Source organism: Mobula hypostoma, chromosome 12 (assembly GCF_963921235.1).
Source record: "Mobula hypostoma chromosome 12, sMobHyp1.1, whole genome shotgun sequence".
Classification (NCBI taxonomy): Eukaryota; Metazoa; Chordata; class Chondrichthyes; order Myliobatiformes; family Myliobatidae; genus Mobula; species Mobula hypostoma.
This window is the reverse complement of record NC_086108.1, coordinates 32,868,319-32,882,518: the sequence shown is the minus strand read 5'-3', so window position 1 is coordinate 32,882,518 and position 14,200 is coordinate 32,868,319. Positions and strand designations below refer to the sequence as shown.

Here is a 14,200-nt window from a genome sequence, read left to right as displayed (position 1 = left end):
TATACTTTCATGTTTTCAGAATGCTTTTGTTGGTACAGACTCATCCCAAACATGATTTTAAAAATTTATTAAAAGCAAATTTTGTGTACAGCTTGTACTAATAATTATGGCTTTACCACTCTGAGTGAAGACTTCATATTGATAGATTCCCAGAGTTCCTTGCCTATCCATATACTAAGCCTTCATGCCTTTGCAGAAGACATTCCTGCTATGAATGGGTTCCAAAATAAATAGTTTTACTTAAAATGAATGGGGATTGAGAATTCTGGTTCTGCACATTCATAGAATGGGTTGGGGGGAGGGTGTTGTCTGTGCTTGAGGAATAATTTCACACGTGCATCTCCTTAAGAAAGTGCAGGAGACTAGCTCCATCTATAGAGGGAAGTGAAGTGGTGACTGAATTACTAATGGCCTTTCTCACAAATGGAATCAAATCCTAATCAAAATTGCTTGTAAAATGATTCAAGTTTTCTTACTATATTTCGAGGTTAGGAATTCACTGAGCAGTTAGTAAAGAAATAATGGCGGTTAAATGATATTAATACTGATCCATGTCATGTTGTGATATCTCTCCATTGGATTTCACAGTAACACGGGGTTGTGTTGGATGGTCTTGCAGTGAAGATCTGGCTACTTGATCAATTGCATTTGCTTTATTCGTTATCAATATTGTCATCTGCTAATGTGAGCTTCTTTTGTTACAGTGGTTACCCTCTTAAATTGCAGATCCATTCAGACAAATAGAGGGTGCAATAGTTCAATCTGAAACCAGTGTATTATGCCTAAACAATGGAGACTACAATGGGATAAGGGAGGATTTGGCCAGCATAGACTGGAAACACAGGCTATAGGGTGGGACGGTTGAGGAACAGTAGAAGACTTGCAAAGGAATTTTTCACTGTGCTCAACAAAAGTATATTCCAGTTAAAAGCAAGGACAGTAAGGGAGGGGAGTGTCAGCCTCGGATAACTAAGGAAATAAAAGAATTCAAACTAAAAGCTCGTGAGTACAAAGTCATCAAGAGTAGTGGGATACTGGAAGATTGGGTAAACTTTAAAAAGCAACTAAGTACCACTAAGCAAGCAATAAAGAAAGGGAAGCTAGATTATGAAAATAAATTAGCACAAAATATAAAATGGACAGTAAAAGTTTTTATTATATAATGCAGAAAAAAGTGGCTAAAGTGAATGTAGGTCCCTTGGGGGACGAGAGGGGGGAATTGATATTGGGTAATAAGGAAATGGCCAAGGCTTTGAATGACTATTTTGTGTTAGTCTTCATGGTGGAGGACACATCTAACATGCTAAAGAGAGATGTTATAGTGCGATGGAAGGTGAGGACCTCAATAGATGGACATTATTTTCTTGGATTTCCAGAAGGCATTCGATAAGGTGCCACATAAAAGACTTATCACAAGATAAGGATGCATAGATTTGAGGGTGATGTAATGGCATGGATAGAGGATTGGTTAACTAATAGAAAGCAGAGAGTTGGGATACATGGGTGTTACTCTGGTTGGCACTCAGTGGTGAGCAGTGTGCCACAGGGGTCAGTGCTGGGCCCGCAACTGTTTACAATATCCATTAATGATCTGGAACAGGGGACTAAGCGTAGTGTATCTAAGTTTGCTGATGGTACTAAATTGAGTGGAAAAGCAAATTGTGCAGAAGATACGGAGAGTCTGCAGAGAGATATAGATGGTTAAGTGAGTGGGCAAGGGTCTGGCGGATGGAGTACAATGTTGGCAAATGTGAGGTCATCCACTTGGAAGGAAAAATAAAAGAGCAGATTATTACTTAAATGGTAAAAAAAAATTGCAGCATGCTGCTGTGCAGAGGGACTTGGGAGTGCTCGTGCACAAATCACAAAAGTTGGTTTGCAGGTGCAGCAGGCTGTCAAGGCAAATGGAATGTCGGCCGTTGTTGCTAGAGGGATTGAACTTAAGAGCAGGGAGGTTATGCTGCAACTGTAGCCGCACCTTGAGTACTGCGTGCAGTTCTAGTTTCCTTACTTGAGGAAGAATATACTGGCTTTGGAGGCAGTGCAGAGCAGGTTCACTAGGTTGATTCGGAGTTGACGGGGTTATACTATGAGGAGAGATTGAGTCAACTGGGACTGTACTAGCTGGAATTCAGAAGAATGAGAAGAGGTCTTACAGAAACATAACATTATGAAAGGGATAGATAAGATAGAAAAGTTGTTTCCACTAGTAGGTGAGACTAGAACTAGGGACATAGCCTCATGATTCAGGGGAGTAGATTTAGAACGGAGATGAGGAGGAACTACTTTGCCCAGAGAGTGGTGAATCTGTGGAATTCTCTGCCCAATGAACCAGTGGAGGTTACCTCAGTAAATATATTTAAGACTAGGTTGGATAGAGTTTTGCATAGTAGGGGAATTAAGGGTTATGGAGAAAAGGCAGGTAGGTGGAGATAAGTCCATGGCCAGATCAGCCATGATCTATTGAATGGCAGAGCAGGCTCGATGGGAGAGATAGCCGACTCCTGCTCCTATTTCTTGTGTCTTACTCTGGCCAGCTCTGCTTTTGAATGCCTTGTTTCACAATGGGAGTGTGACTCGCTAACTTACCACTCTAGCTGATGTAATTTACCATCATTGCACTAGTAACATTTGATTTATTGGGAAATTTCTATCAATAATTTGTGTGATCTAATCTGGATTCATGAATATTAAATGATTATAAATCAATAGGAAACTATCACATTTGTACTACTTGAACAACTTGACTTTTTAAGTTGCACCAGCTTGGTTTTATTATTGTAACCTTTTGATTAGCAGCTTTCAATTATCTCAGCACCTTGACCTTAATTTGTTGGAATCAACAGTCTACATCCACCTATAGAGTTATGATTTTTAAATCTATTTTTCCTTTCCTAAGTACCTAAAGATGTGGTTTAATTATAGCTAGCATCTAAGCACAGCTGTATAATTTAGCCTTCCCTGTATTTTAGCTGCTGCTCAAGACTTGAGATTTGTACTTCTATTTCTCATTTTCCTCTTAATGTATCTGATACCAAAAAGGGAAATGGTTTCTTGTCCTTCTTCCTCACATCCCTTAATCCTCCAAATACCACATATTCACTCTGGAAAATCTCGATTATTTTGATTATCTCACCACTGATTTTATTGAGTTCCTGACTATTTCTATGTCTAGCCCATTATCCATCATGCAGACATTGATTTGCTGAATCATTGCCCCTCTAATACTTTTGATGCCATCTGAATGATGTTCATCTTCATCATCCTCTGTATTAGACTCTTATCAGCTCTTAAGAGTTCAAGTGGGCTTGTACATCATTGGCAGAATGTTAGTCTCATCAAACATTAGCAAATTTGACTGCAATGCATTAAGGATTATTATTTCAATTATTGATAATTAATCAGAATTACTGGAAATGCAATGATAAAACACAATTTTTTCTGTCACATACTAGCAAACTATCCTCTCCATTCTCCAATAGATATAAAGAGGCAGTAGTTTTTCATTGGGTTACTCTGTTGAGATGCCAGTTGCTATTTCCCTCCTTTCGCTTTACCTAATGGCTCAAACCTCTCCAAATTTTCTCTGCTGCCCTAGAACTAAGATTGCATTTATCGCTCTTGCATTTACCTACCCTGCCAAGCACATTCTCCCCAAACTCAAATCGTTCCCTTTCTTTTCTACTTAATTCTATTCTGATGCACAGTTGACCCCAACTTCTCCTCTTGTGTCTAACATTACTGATATTGTTAAATGGTATGCTTTCTTAGATACTGCCTTCCATTCTGTATGCCCTCCCCATACCCACCAATCAGATTTCAAATTTTCTACAATTAATTCTCCTTTCACAATAAAAGTATGCAGTCTTCACTGCCCTTGTAAGTTATTGCCTCTCTCATAGTCCCCTTCTCTTTCAATGAAAATTACCTGAATAAGGATGTTGCTTCCTAAATCCTTCCAGTCATATTACTGAGCCTATCCAAAAACCACCTCTTTAAAATCACAAAAGTTGCTGTTTGCAACTTTGGCTATGGTAATCAGTCCATCCTGAGGAACTGTGATATATTTAACCATTTCATCCTTGTTCAACTTTCCTCTTTTGTTATACACTTCCTTTTGCTTGGTGCAATTCTTGTATTATAGTGTAGACGGGCATACTTATTGTTTAGCTTCCTGTGTTTTTTTTTCCCTTTTCAGTCCACTAAAGATCTTTCTTTTGTTCCCTTCATATTTATAATTTATATAGTAGATGCTGCTCTTCAGAAAAATCATTAGAAGACAAAACATCATTCATGCTGGTACTTCCAATTCTGGCTCATCAGCACTCCTGTGGACCATTCCAGGGCCTCATATCACACTTCCTTACCGTCACCCTTCCTCAGTTTATCGTCTGCTGAAACCTGCATCCCTATTTTGCCTCCAGGCTTAGGTGTTCCAATCAACTTTTGGCATCTCATTTCTTTTCCCCATATAATTATGCTTGTCCAAGTTTCTGCCGGCAATGCCTGTGGTTACTGGTCTTCAGTGGTTTCTACTCCTGCAATTTTCAATGTTACAATGCTCATTCTTCATTTGCAAGATTCTTCATAGCTTTCCTACTGACCATGTCAACACTTATCTTCAGCTACAATGGTGCTAGAAAGTTTATCAACCCTGTAGAATTTTCTGCATAAATGGGACCTAAAATGTGATCAGATCTTCACGAGTCCTAAAATTAGATAGAGAACCCAGTTAAATAAATAACACAAAAACATAATACTTGTTCATTTATTTATTGAGAAAAATGATCCAGTGATACATGTATAACTGTTGATCGGTCCTGTAAATCAGCTTGGAGGAATTTTAAGCCATTCCTCCTTAGAAAACTGCTTCAACTCTGGGATATTGCTGGGCTTCCTTGCATGAACTGCTTGCTTCAGGTCCTTCCACAACATTTTTACAGGATTAACATCAGCACTTTGACTCGGCCATTTCAAAACACAAATTTTCTTCTTTTTAAGCCATTCTGTTGTTAATTTACTCTTGTCTTTCTGATGATCATTGACTTGTTGCATTATCCAACATCTATTAAGCTTCAGGTGACGGACTGCTACCCTGACATTCTCCTGTAAAATGTCCTAATACAATTTTGAATTCATTGTTCCCTCAGCGATTGCAAGCTGCCCAGGCCCTGAAGCAGCATAAGCGGCTCCAAACCATGATGCTCCTTTCACCGTGCTTCACAGTTGGGATGAGGTGTTGGTGTGCAGTGCCCTTTTTCCTCCAAACAAAGCAATGTGCATTTCTGCCAAAAAGTTCACCTTGTGTCTCATCTGTTCACAGAACATTGTCCCAGAAGCGTTGTACAATATCCAGGTGGTCTTTTGCAAACTCGAGACACGCAGCCATGTTTTATTTTTGGAGAGCAGTGGTTTCCTCCGTGATGTCCTTTCATGAACACCATTCTTGTTTGGTGTTTTTTTATATATAGTGAGCACACAAAAAACAGAGACTTTAGCAAGTTCTAGAGATTTCTGCCAGGTCTTTTGCTGTTACCCTTGGGTTCTTTTTCACCTCCTTCAGCATTGCACGTTGTGCTCTTGGTGTGACCTTTCCAGGATGCCCACTCATAGGGAGAGTAGCAACAGTACTGAGCTTCCTCCATTTGTAGACAATTTCTTTTGCTGTGGATTGATGAACACTCAGGTCTTTAGAAATGCTTTTGTAGCCTTTTCCAGCTTCATGCATCTCTACAATTCTTCTTCTAAGGTCTTCTGAAAGTTTTTTTGTTTGAGGCACATAAACAGATTTTTCTTGAGAAGAACAGCCTCTGTCAGTAACCTGACTTGGAGTCTTTTTTTCTATAGGACAGGGCACCTCTACAACCCACACCTCAGATCTCATCTCGTTGATTGGAACACCTGACTGCAAATAGCTTTTGTAGAAGGTTCACATTACTGTGTATAGTTTGGTCACCGAATTATAGGAAAGATGTCAACAAAATAGAGAGAGTACAGAGAAGATTTACTAGAATGTTACCTGGGTTTCATCACCTAAGTTACAGAGAAAGGTTGAACAAGTTGGGCCTTTATTCTTTGGAACGTAGAAGGTTGAGGGGGGACTTGGTAGAGGTATTTAAAATTAGGGGGTATATAGAGTTGACATGGATAGGCTTTTTCCATTGAGAGTGGGGGAGATTCAAACAAGAGGACATGAGTTGAGAGTTAAAGGGCAAAAGTTTAGAGGTAACATGAGGGGGAACTTCTTTACTCAGAGAGAAGTCAGTTAGTCCTGACGAAGGGTCTCGGCCTGAAACGTCGACTGCACCTCTTCCTACAGATGCTGCCTGGCCTGCTGCATTCACCAGCAACTTTGATGTGTGTTACTCAGAGAGTGGTAGCTGTGTGGAACGAGCTTCCAGCAGAAGTGGTTGAGGCAGGTTTGATGTTGTCGTTTAAAGTTAAATTGGACAGCTATATGGACAGGAAAGGAATGAAGGGTTATGGGCTAAGTGTAGGTCGGTGGGACTAGGTGAGAGTAAGAGTTCGGCATGGACTAGAAGGGCTGAGATAGCCTGTTTCCATGCTGTAATTGTTATATGGTTATATGGTAAATACATGTAATATTGGATTATTTTTCTCAATAACTAACAAGTATAATGTTTTTTGTGTTATTTATTTAATTGGATTCTCTTTATTTAGTTTTAGGACTTCTGTGAAGTCTGATCACATTTTAGGTCATGTTTATGCAGAAATAGAGAAAATTCTGCAGGATTCACAAACTTCCTAGCACCACAGTATTTCTTGCAGTTTTTGAAACCTATTCTCTGCAGTGCTTCATTAGACTCTTTGCCCAGTCCTAATTATTTCAATAGTAATGTTCAGCCTTTCTACTCCCTTGGACCCACGTTCTGTAATATCCTCTCTAAAACTTCATCTCTCTGCCTTTCATCTTTTATGATGCTCATCAAAACATACTTTTTCAACCAAATCTTGGTCAGTTGCCCTAATCTGCTTCTGTCTCAAATCGATTCACTAGTTCAAGATGTTTTGTTGCTTTAGAAATGCTTTATTTGCACACTTCGTGGTATTCCTGCATGTAATAGTAACAATAGTTTGTTTCCTTGTTTAGCTCTAATCTTAGACCTGGTCCTGGTTGGAATTGTCAAGTCATTGGTCCGCAGGCGGCGCCCCACACACAACAGGATGGATATGTTTGCTACATTTTCTGTGGACAGATACTCCTTCCCATCAGGACATGCAACAAGAGCAGCGATGGGAGGTCGATTTTTCCTTAATCACTTGGTTTTAGCTGTTCCACTTCGCATTTTGGTCGTGCTGTGGGTGTTCATTGTGGGACTCTCAAGAGTGATGCTAGGAAGACACAATGTGACGGATGTTCTTTGCGGATTTATCATGGGGTATTTACAGTTTACCCTGGTGGAATATATGTGGCTGTCATCCAATAACCTGCAGACCTTCCTAAGATTATGGGGACTCAAATAGATAAATAGTAGTGCAAAATGTTTAATTTTTATGTATCCAGCCAACAAAGGTACTATATTTTCAATCTGATATGTAGATTGACAGAGACAAAACCAGTCTTGGCTCATGGTTTTCTATGACTTCTGTACTTGTGTTTCACATAATTTCTGTTTAGCATGAAACTTAATCTGTAAATTATATATTTTTTTCAAATTCAGAAATAACAAAAATAAATTAATTTTCCATTGTTCCTTGTAATTACTTTTCAATTAGGTATGTGCAAAATATTGTGTTTTTAAATTGAGGTTTAACCAAAAAATTGGGAACTATTCTGCCTGATTTTGCAATAATGTTTGTTTTTGGGTTTGTCAGAAATTCAAACCAACTTTTTTTTCTCAACAGGACGTTGTCTTGATCATATTTTTACTGCCTGTAGTGGGTTTTTTTCTGGTGCACTCCTATCTGTTCCTTTGTATACATCTACTGACTGATAACCCTCAAAAGGTAAATGGCTGTCTATCTGATGTTCATGCAATTTTTTTTTGTAACCTGGTTTGTTTTTTCCAGATGATTTGCTTCCTTCTGTGACACCTTTTAAACTATTCCCCCTCTCTGGCTGTTTTTACTTGTGCCTTTTTATCTTTGTGTATCAGTTTTTCTTTTTCTATCCCACCTCTTCCAATCTGCCAACCTCTTGCTTCGTCTCTTTTTCTTAGAGTTCTGTTCAAAGGTTTGGTTTGAGGTTTGTAGGTATGACTAACCAAACTACTCTTCTCATTACTTTTCTGTCCACCCACATCTCTCCCTCTTCCTCCTCCTTCCTGCTTCCACCCCCCCCCCCCTTTTCTGTTCATATTGTCTTTAAGTTTCTGTCAGGAAATGATAATGGTAGATGAGGTTGCTGCAGCGAACTCTTAAAATGTTTGAGTAGATTACTAAGAAATGGACTCATTCACATTAGGACCCCTGTAAAGTCTTGCCACTTAGTGGACCGCCACTTTAAAAACTGAAACCCAGTGAGTACTACTTTGAATCAGAACAATTTTCTCATTTGGTTGCTAGAGGTTTATTTCCGCGACTAGCGACTCATTTATTGTATAATGTACTTACAGCTTTTCCCTTAAATGGTCAAAGTTTAACTATGTGGATCTTGTTCTATTTGTCATATCTTGTGTGCTAGAAGAGGGAAGCCCGCAATGTCTGGGAATTGGCCATCCTAAAATAAAGCTTTCTGTCCAAGGAATAACTAATGCACCTTGCCCAGCTATAGAGTGAAAAATCACGGTGTAAAATGTAATAGTTCATAACATTCAGGAGCCTTCCCTTTTTTATTCCTGTCCCCACATATGTTAGTAAAACAAAATTTTGTGTATGAACCCAACGATGATCTAAATGTCTCTTCATTTTATTCATGTATTGCTTTTCTTCTTTATTCAGTGAAGTAGTTGAGCCCCAGCCAGTGCCTTTATTCTTGGCAGTTACTGTGATCTGTTATGAATGGGGAATGCTGAATTTTAATCATTATTCCTATCAGAATTTTTTTTTAAAATCCTATTAAAATGTCTATCCCAAAACTGCCTCTGACCAGGTAGTTTCAAAACATATGACACAAATGCAGGAAATATTTAGGTATAACTATTGTGCAAAATATATCTTCCTTGCAGAACCCTTTTAGTTAACTGTCAACTGTAGTAGTTCCAACACTTGGTGACCATCTTTGACTTTACAGAACCTCAAGTCCTCCATGTTAATAGAGATTCAAGATCAGCTTCTTACTTTGAGCATGTACAATGTAAAATGATTGTTTACCTGTGGCAGTACTGATTTTTGTATTCGTACAACTGCTGCATCTGTTGTTTTTCTCTGCTGAATTACAACTTAGAGTAAATTGATCTTGTTTTATTATATAACAGTTATGTATATTTCCGCAAGACAAGCACGGCTGACAGAGCTGTAGCTCTTGTCCATTAGATGAGGCAGCAGGTAATTGACTTACCCCATATTCACCAGCACATCCTGCTGTGGTCAAAAATATTAGTTTATATTTTGAGAGGTTTACAGATTTCCCAAAATATACTGCGGATGTGCCAAATAGCTAGCAAGGAAGTTGTTGCCTTCAAATCAGTGCACAGAATGTATTACAAACTGTGAAGTTAAAACCTTTTTAATAACATGCCAAGTTAAACCTGATGAGTTAAAAATATGGACTATACCAGCAATATACAGATGCAGTTACGCTCAGTGTAAGCTGCTGTGGTTTTTCTTTTTCATACCACTTGAGTAGACTTGTTTTACACTCAGCTGAAATACCAATGATCTTATTGTGTTTGAGACTAGCTTTTGACTTTTTTTCAAGAGTAAATGAAAAATGTTATGTTGACATTGTTTTTATAATTATGATCTTCGGTATGGCAGCTAAAGTGTTCAATAAACATTTTAATATGAATTATGAAGTCGACAACTGAGGGGAAAAATGGTTCTGGTATGTATGAAATAAACCTTTGGTTTTCCATAACACAAAGCTACACTATTGTGAACCTAGTATTTGTGGTGTGTAGTTGTACTTGTGTACCTGTTCTGAAATATAGTCATATATCTAAAGTATATTTGTGCTGTGTAATTTAGGAAATAAAATGAAAGTTTTTATGGAACAGTTAATTACAGTAATAAATGCTTATACTTAGAAAATAATGTTATGTGAAAAGTTACACCTGTGTTGTAATGCAAGATTATTTGAAGCTTACTAAACAAACTCTGTTTGTAGTGCTATTGCAAATCTCAGGATTAGCATTCCATTCAAAAATCAACCATCCTAATCCAATTATTATTCAACCATTCTTTTGCAGGCTGTATGACTCTGTGAATGTATTTGTTGCTTTTCCAAAAATAAACTAATGGAAGCACAACATTTCCTTTTTGAATTCTGACTGAACCTGCTATTTTACTTAGTGCCTGCAGGAATAGATTTGACTACTACATTTTCCCATCACAGTTTGGCCAAACTCCAAATAGCTTTGAATAGTCATAAATTCCAGAATATTTTAGACTTGGTGAACAGGCCAGTCACTATTCTCTCAATCTTGAAAGAACTTCAAATATAACTATCAAAATGATAATAAGTATCAGTGCTGTAGTAACTTTTTTGTACAAAAATGCATCATTTATTTTTTTAATAATTGATAATTGCCCCATCTCACGGTATCTTGTCTTGCCTGCCCCATTTTTGTTGTCCAATTTTTTAGTTAGTTTTTGATTCTACTGTGAGCTTGCTTATTGATTTAAAATGCATTCCTGTTTGCCTTCTCTTGGGTATGATAATTTTTTGAAAGTGGGAATTATCAAATGGATAGTTGATAGTCCAAAAGGGGCTTTGTAAAGAAGTTCCTCAACACAACTTTGCTTTGACTCATTCCAAACTGAAGGGATTATAATCCAAGTATGATGCTTTATGAAGTTACAGGCTGGTTTTCTGGACTGGTGAAATAGGGCCAGTCTCCTGACTTGCATTAATTGATTTTCTTATGTAGTTCCCTGATTAGAAAAAAAAATCCTGAGTGATATTAAGTGAGGTCATATTGGAGAGAGATTTCTTAAATAAATCCGAAGTGATATGAAATAATGCAATGCACTGAGCAAATTGTTAATATGCAACAGCAAGGGGTTCTATCCATCTGCAAGTCTTTTCTGGGGTTGTTCTGAATTTGGGAAGTCCTTTTTTTGTAGACTGTGGCATCAGAAGTGATCTGTCAAATAAATGTCTGCTAATTGGTACCTCTGATTGCAATGTCTCAGTTAATCAGGAGGTTATCACTTTTTGTGGTGAAATCAGAAGGAAAGATTTTTTTATATTTGCTTGTAACATTGTTTTCCTAGTTCTTGTTAGTTATAAATGATTCCCGATTTCAAGAAACCCCTATTTATCTTCTAAAAATAGGGTATATTATGGTAATCTTTTTTAATTGTTAATCATTGTTGCAACTATGTAAATGTATTTACATTTAATTCCTAAATTATTTTCTACAATAAAAAAATGTGAACTTCCTTTGTTTTGTGTATTCCCTGTTGAATACTTAAAAAATCTTTCAGACAATATGCTCAGATTTAAAGATCCCACTTCACTTAATTACAGTATTGAAAAGTGCTACTGCACTGTAATTGAGGGCCTTGGACCTACTGTAGAATGCAGTTGCCTGGTGCAGTTTCTCCTGTACTTTTTAGGACTAAACTCAGTTATTTCCTACTGGACCTAATTTCACAGGCAGCATACAAACATGTATAGTTTTAAGGGATATGCAATGTTGATCACTCTTGGAATATCAGGTTTATAGCACTGTTAGGCTAACAGCAGTGATGTTTAAAAGGGTCCTGTCGAGGACAGTATTGGGAATCCAGGGGAGGAAGGTTCACTTTGATTGGTTAAAGCGTGCATATTTACTCCTACTCCCCGCAAGTTCTTGCACAGCACCAATTGACACCCTGTATTCAAACCTCCAAATGAAGAGTATTTTAAATGTTTATGAAACTAACATGTAAGAAGGGCAACACACATCAAAGTTGCTGGTGAACGCAGCAGGTCAGGCAGCATCTCTAGGAAGAGGTACAGTCGACGTTTCAGGCCGGGACCCTTCAAGGGCAGTTGATTATACTTTGTTCAGTGTTAACAACTATACAAATCTAGTTTATAAATAAAAGAAAAATATGTGCAACCAAGTGAGGCAGATAAAGTTGGTATCATGCAATAAAAAGCAAATTCATTAACTTTATTTTAGACACCTAATGCTGAGTTTAACCAAAAGGAAAGTTTTAGTTTTTGTTGTAGAATTCAAGGAGATTGCAATAATAAACTTTAACCTATCTAAACTATAATCTACTTATTAATCTTTCTCTATCTCTATCCATGCTACATTACTGTGCAAAATTCTTCAGCGCTTTTATATAGCTAGGGTGCCTAAGACTTCTGGACAGTACTTACTTGTCAACGTGAAGCAGAGAGCAAGTGTGCAAATCTGTCGGATACAAAGGAAGCTGGGAGTGGTGAGGGTGGGATGCTGCAGGAGGGATGTAGCAGAGGAGGAGTGCCAGGGTGGGGGTGGAGTGTGTGCACTCACACCTAGCACCCAGCACTGAGAAACCAGGCAAGGTCATTTGATTCAAAACGATTGAATTATTGATCATTACAAAATGTCTCTCTGGTTCTCCCTACTCCTTTCCCTCTCTTCCTTTTCCCAACCATGATTCCCCTCTCCCTGTCCCCTTCCCATCATCCGTCCCCAATAGACACCCATATCAGAATCACATTTATCATCACTGTATGTTAAGAAAAAAAATTTTTTGCAGCAGCAGCAACAGTATAGTGCGATACATAAAATTACTACAGTAATGTGGAAAAGTCTTGGGCACCTGGCGATACATATGTACCTAAGGCTTTTGCATGGTACCGTGGATCTCCAGCCACCCCTTCGAAAGCCACAGTTGAATTGTCAATCCACGTTCAAAACTTACCCCACTCCCAAACCCCAAGATTTGGTTTCTGCACTTAATAGTTCCTCACTCAGGAGGGTAAATAGCACTGGTGGTTGCACTTTTGGGTTGCTCTCCTATCATCACCAGTCTGTTTTAAATCTCTAGTGATCATTCTCAGAGCTGTAAAAAATTTGACTCAGTTCTCAATCATTTCTGAAACTACCAAGGGTCCAAGACTTAGCAACATACTCCACGTGATTCCAAAAAGTCGCCTTTGATCTGATGTTGCAGTTTTGTGTGCCATTACATTGGAAAGGATAAGCTAAAACTCTGCTGCACTTGATGACCCCGTGATCTCTCTGTCTCGGAGGCCGATGTCAGGCTGTCTTCAAAGAGAGTGAACCTTCGCAAGGCAGAAGGTCTTAATGGAGTACCTGGTAAGGCTCTGAAAACCCATGCCAACCAACTAGTGGGAGTATTCAAGGACATTTTCAACCTCTCTCTGCTATGGGGGGAAGTTCCCACTTACTTCAAGAAGGCAACAATTATACCGGTGCCTAAGAAGAAGAATGTGGGCTGCCTTAATGCGATTACCTGGTATCACTCACATCTGCAGTGATGAAATGCTTTGAAAGGTTGGTCTTGACCAGACTGAACTCCTGCCTCAGCAAGGATCTGGACCCATTGCAATTTACCTATCACCACATTAGGTCAATGGCAGACGCAATCTCAATGGCTCTCCACACAGCTTTAGACTACCTGGACAACACAAACACCTACGTCAGGATGCTGTTCATCGACTATAGCTTGGCATTTAATACCATCATTCCCACAATCCTGATTGAGAAGTTGCAGAACCTGGGCCTCTGTACCTCCCTCTGCAATTGGATGCTTAACTTCCTAACCAGAAGACCACAATCTATGCGGACTGGTGATAACATAACCTCCTCACTGATGATCAACACTGGTGCACCTCGGGTGTGTGTTTAGCCCACAGCTCTACTCTATATACACATGATTGTGTGACTAGGCATAGCTCAAAAAAAATCTATAGATTTGCTGATGATACAAACATTGTTGGTAGAATTTCAGGTGGTGACAAGAGGGCATACAGGAGTAGATATGCCAACTAGTGGCATGGTGCCACAGCAACAACCTGGCGCTCAACGTCAGTAAGACAAAAGAGCTGATAGTGGACTTCAGGAAGAGTAAGATAAAGGAACACATACCAATCCTCATAGAGGGATCAGAAGAGGAGAGGGTGAGCAGTTTC

At 38.6% G+C, this 14,200-nt stretch overlaps 1 protein-coding gene across 1 annotated transcript in view; it reads left to right on the top strand.

Annotated features, from left to right (window-relative positions):
- plpp6 (phospholipid phosphatase 6) overlaps positions 1–11,500 on the top strand; it is a 37,739-nt gene extending 26,239 nt beyond the window's left edge. Inside the window, exon 2 of the mRNA XM_063063807.1 lies at positions 7,112–11,500. Within this exon, the coding sequence (XP_062919877.1) occupies positions 7,112–7,485 (374 nt within the window). The 3' untranslated portion in view covers positions 7,486–11,500. The remainder of the gene's footprint in view (positions 1–7,111) is intronic.
- The last annotated feature ends 2,700 nt before the right edge of the window (positions 11,501–14,200 follow it).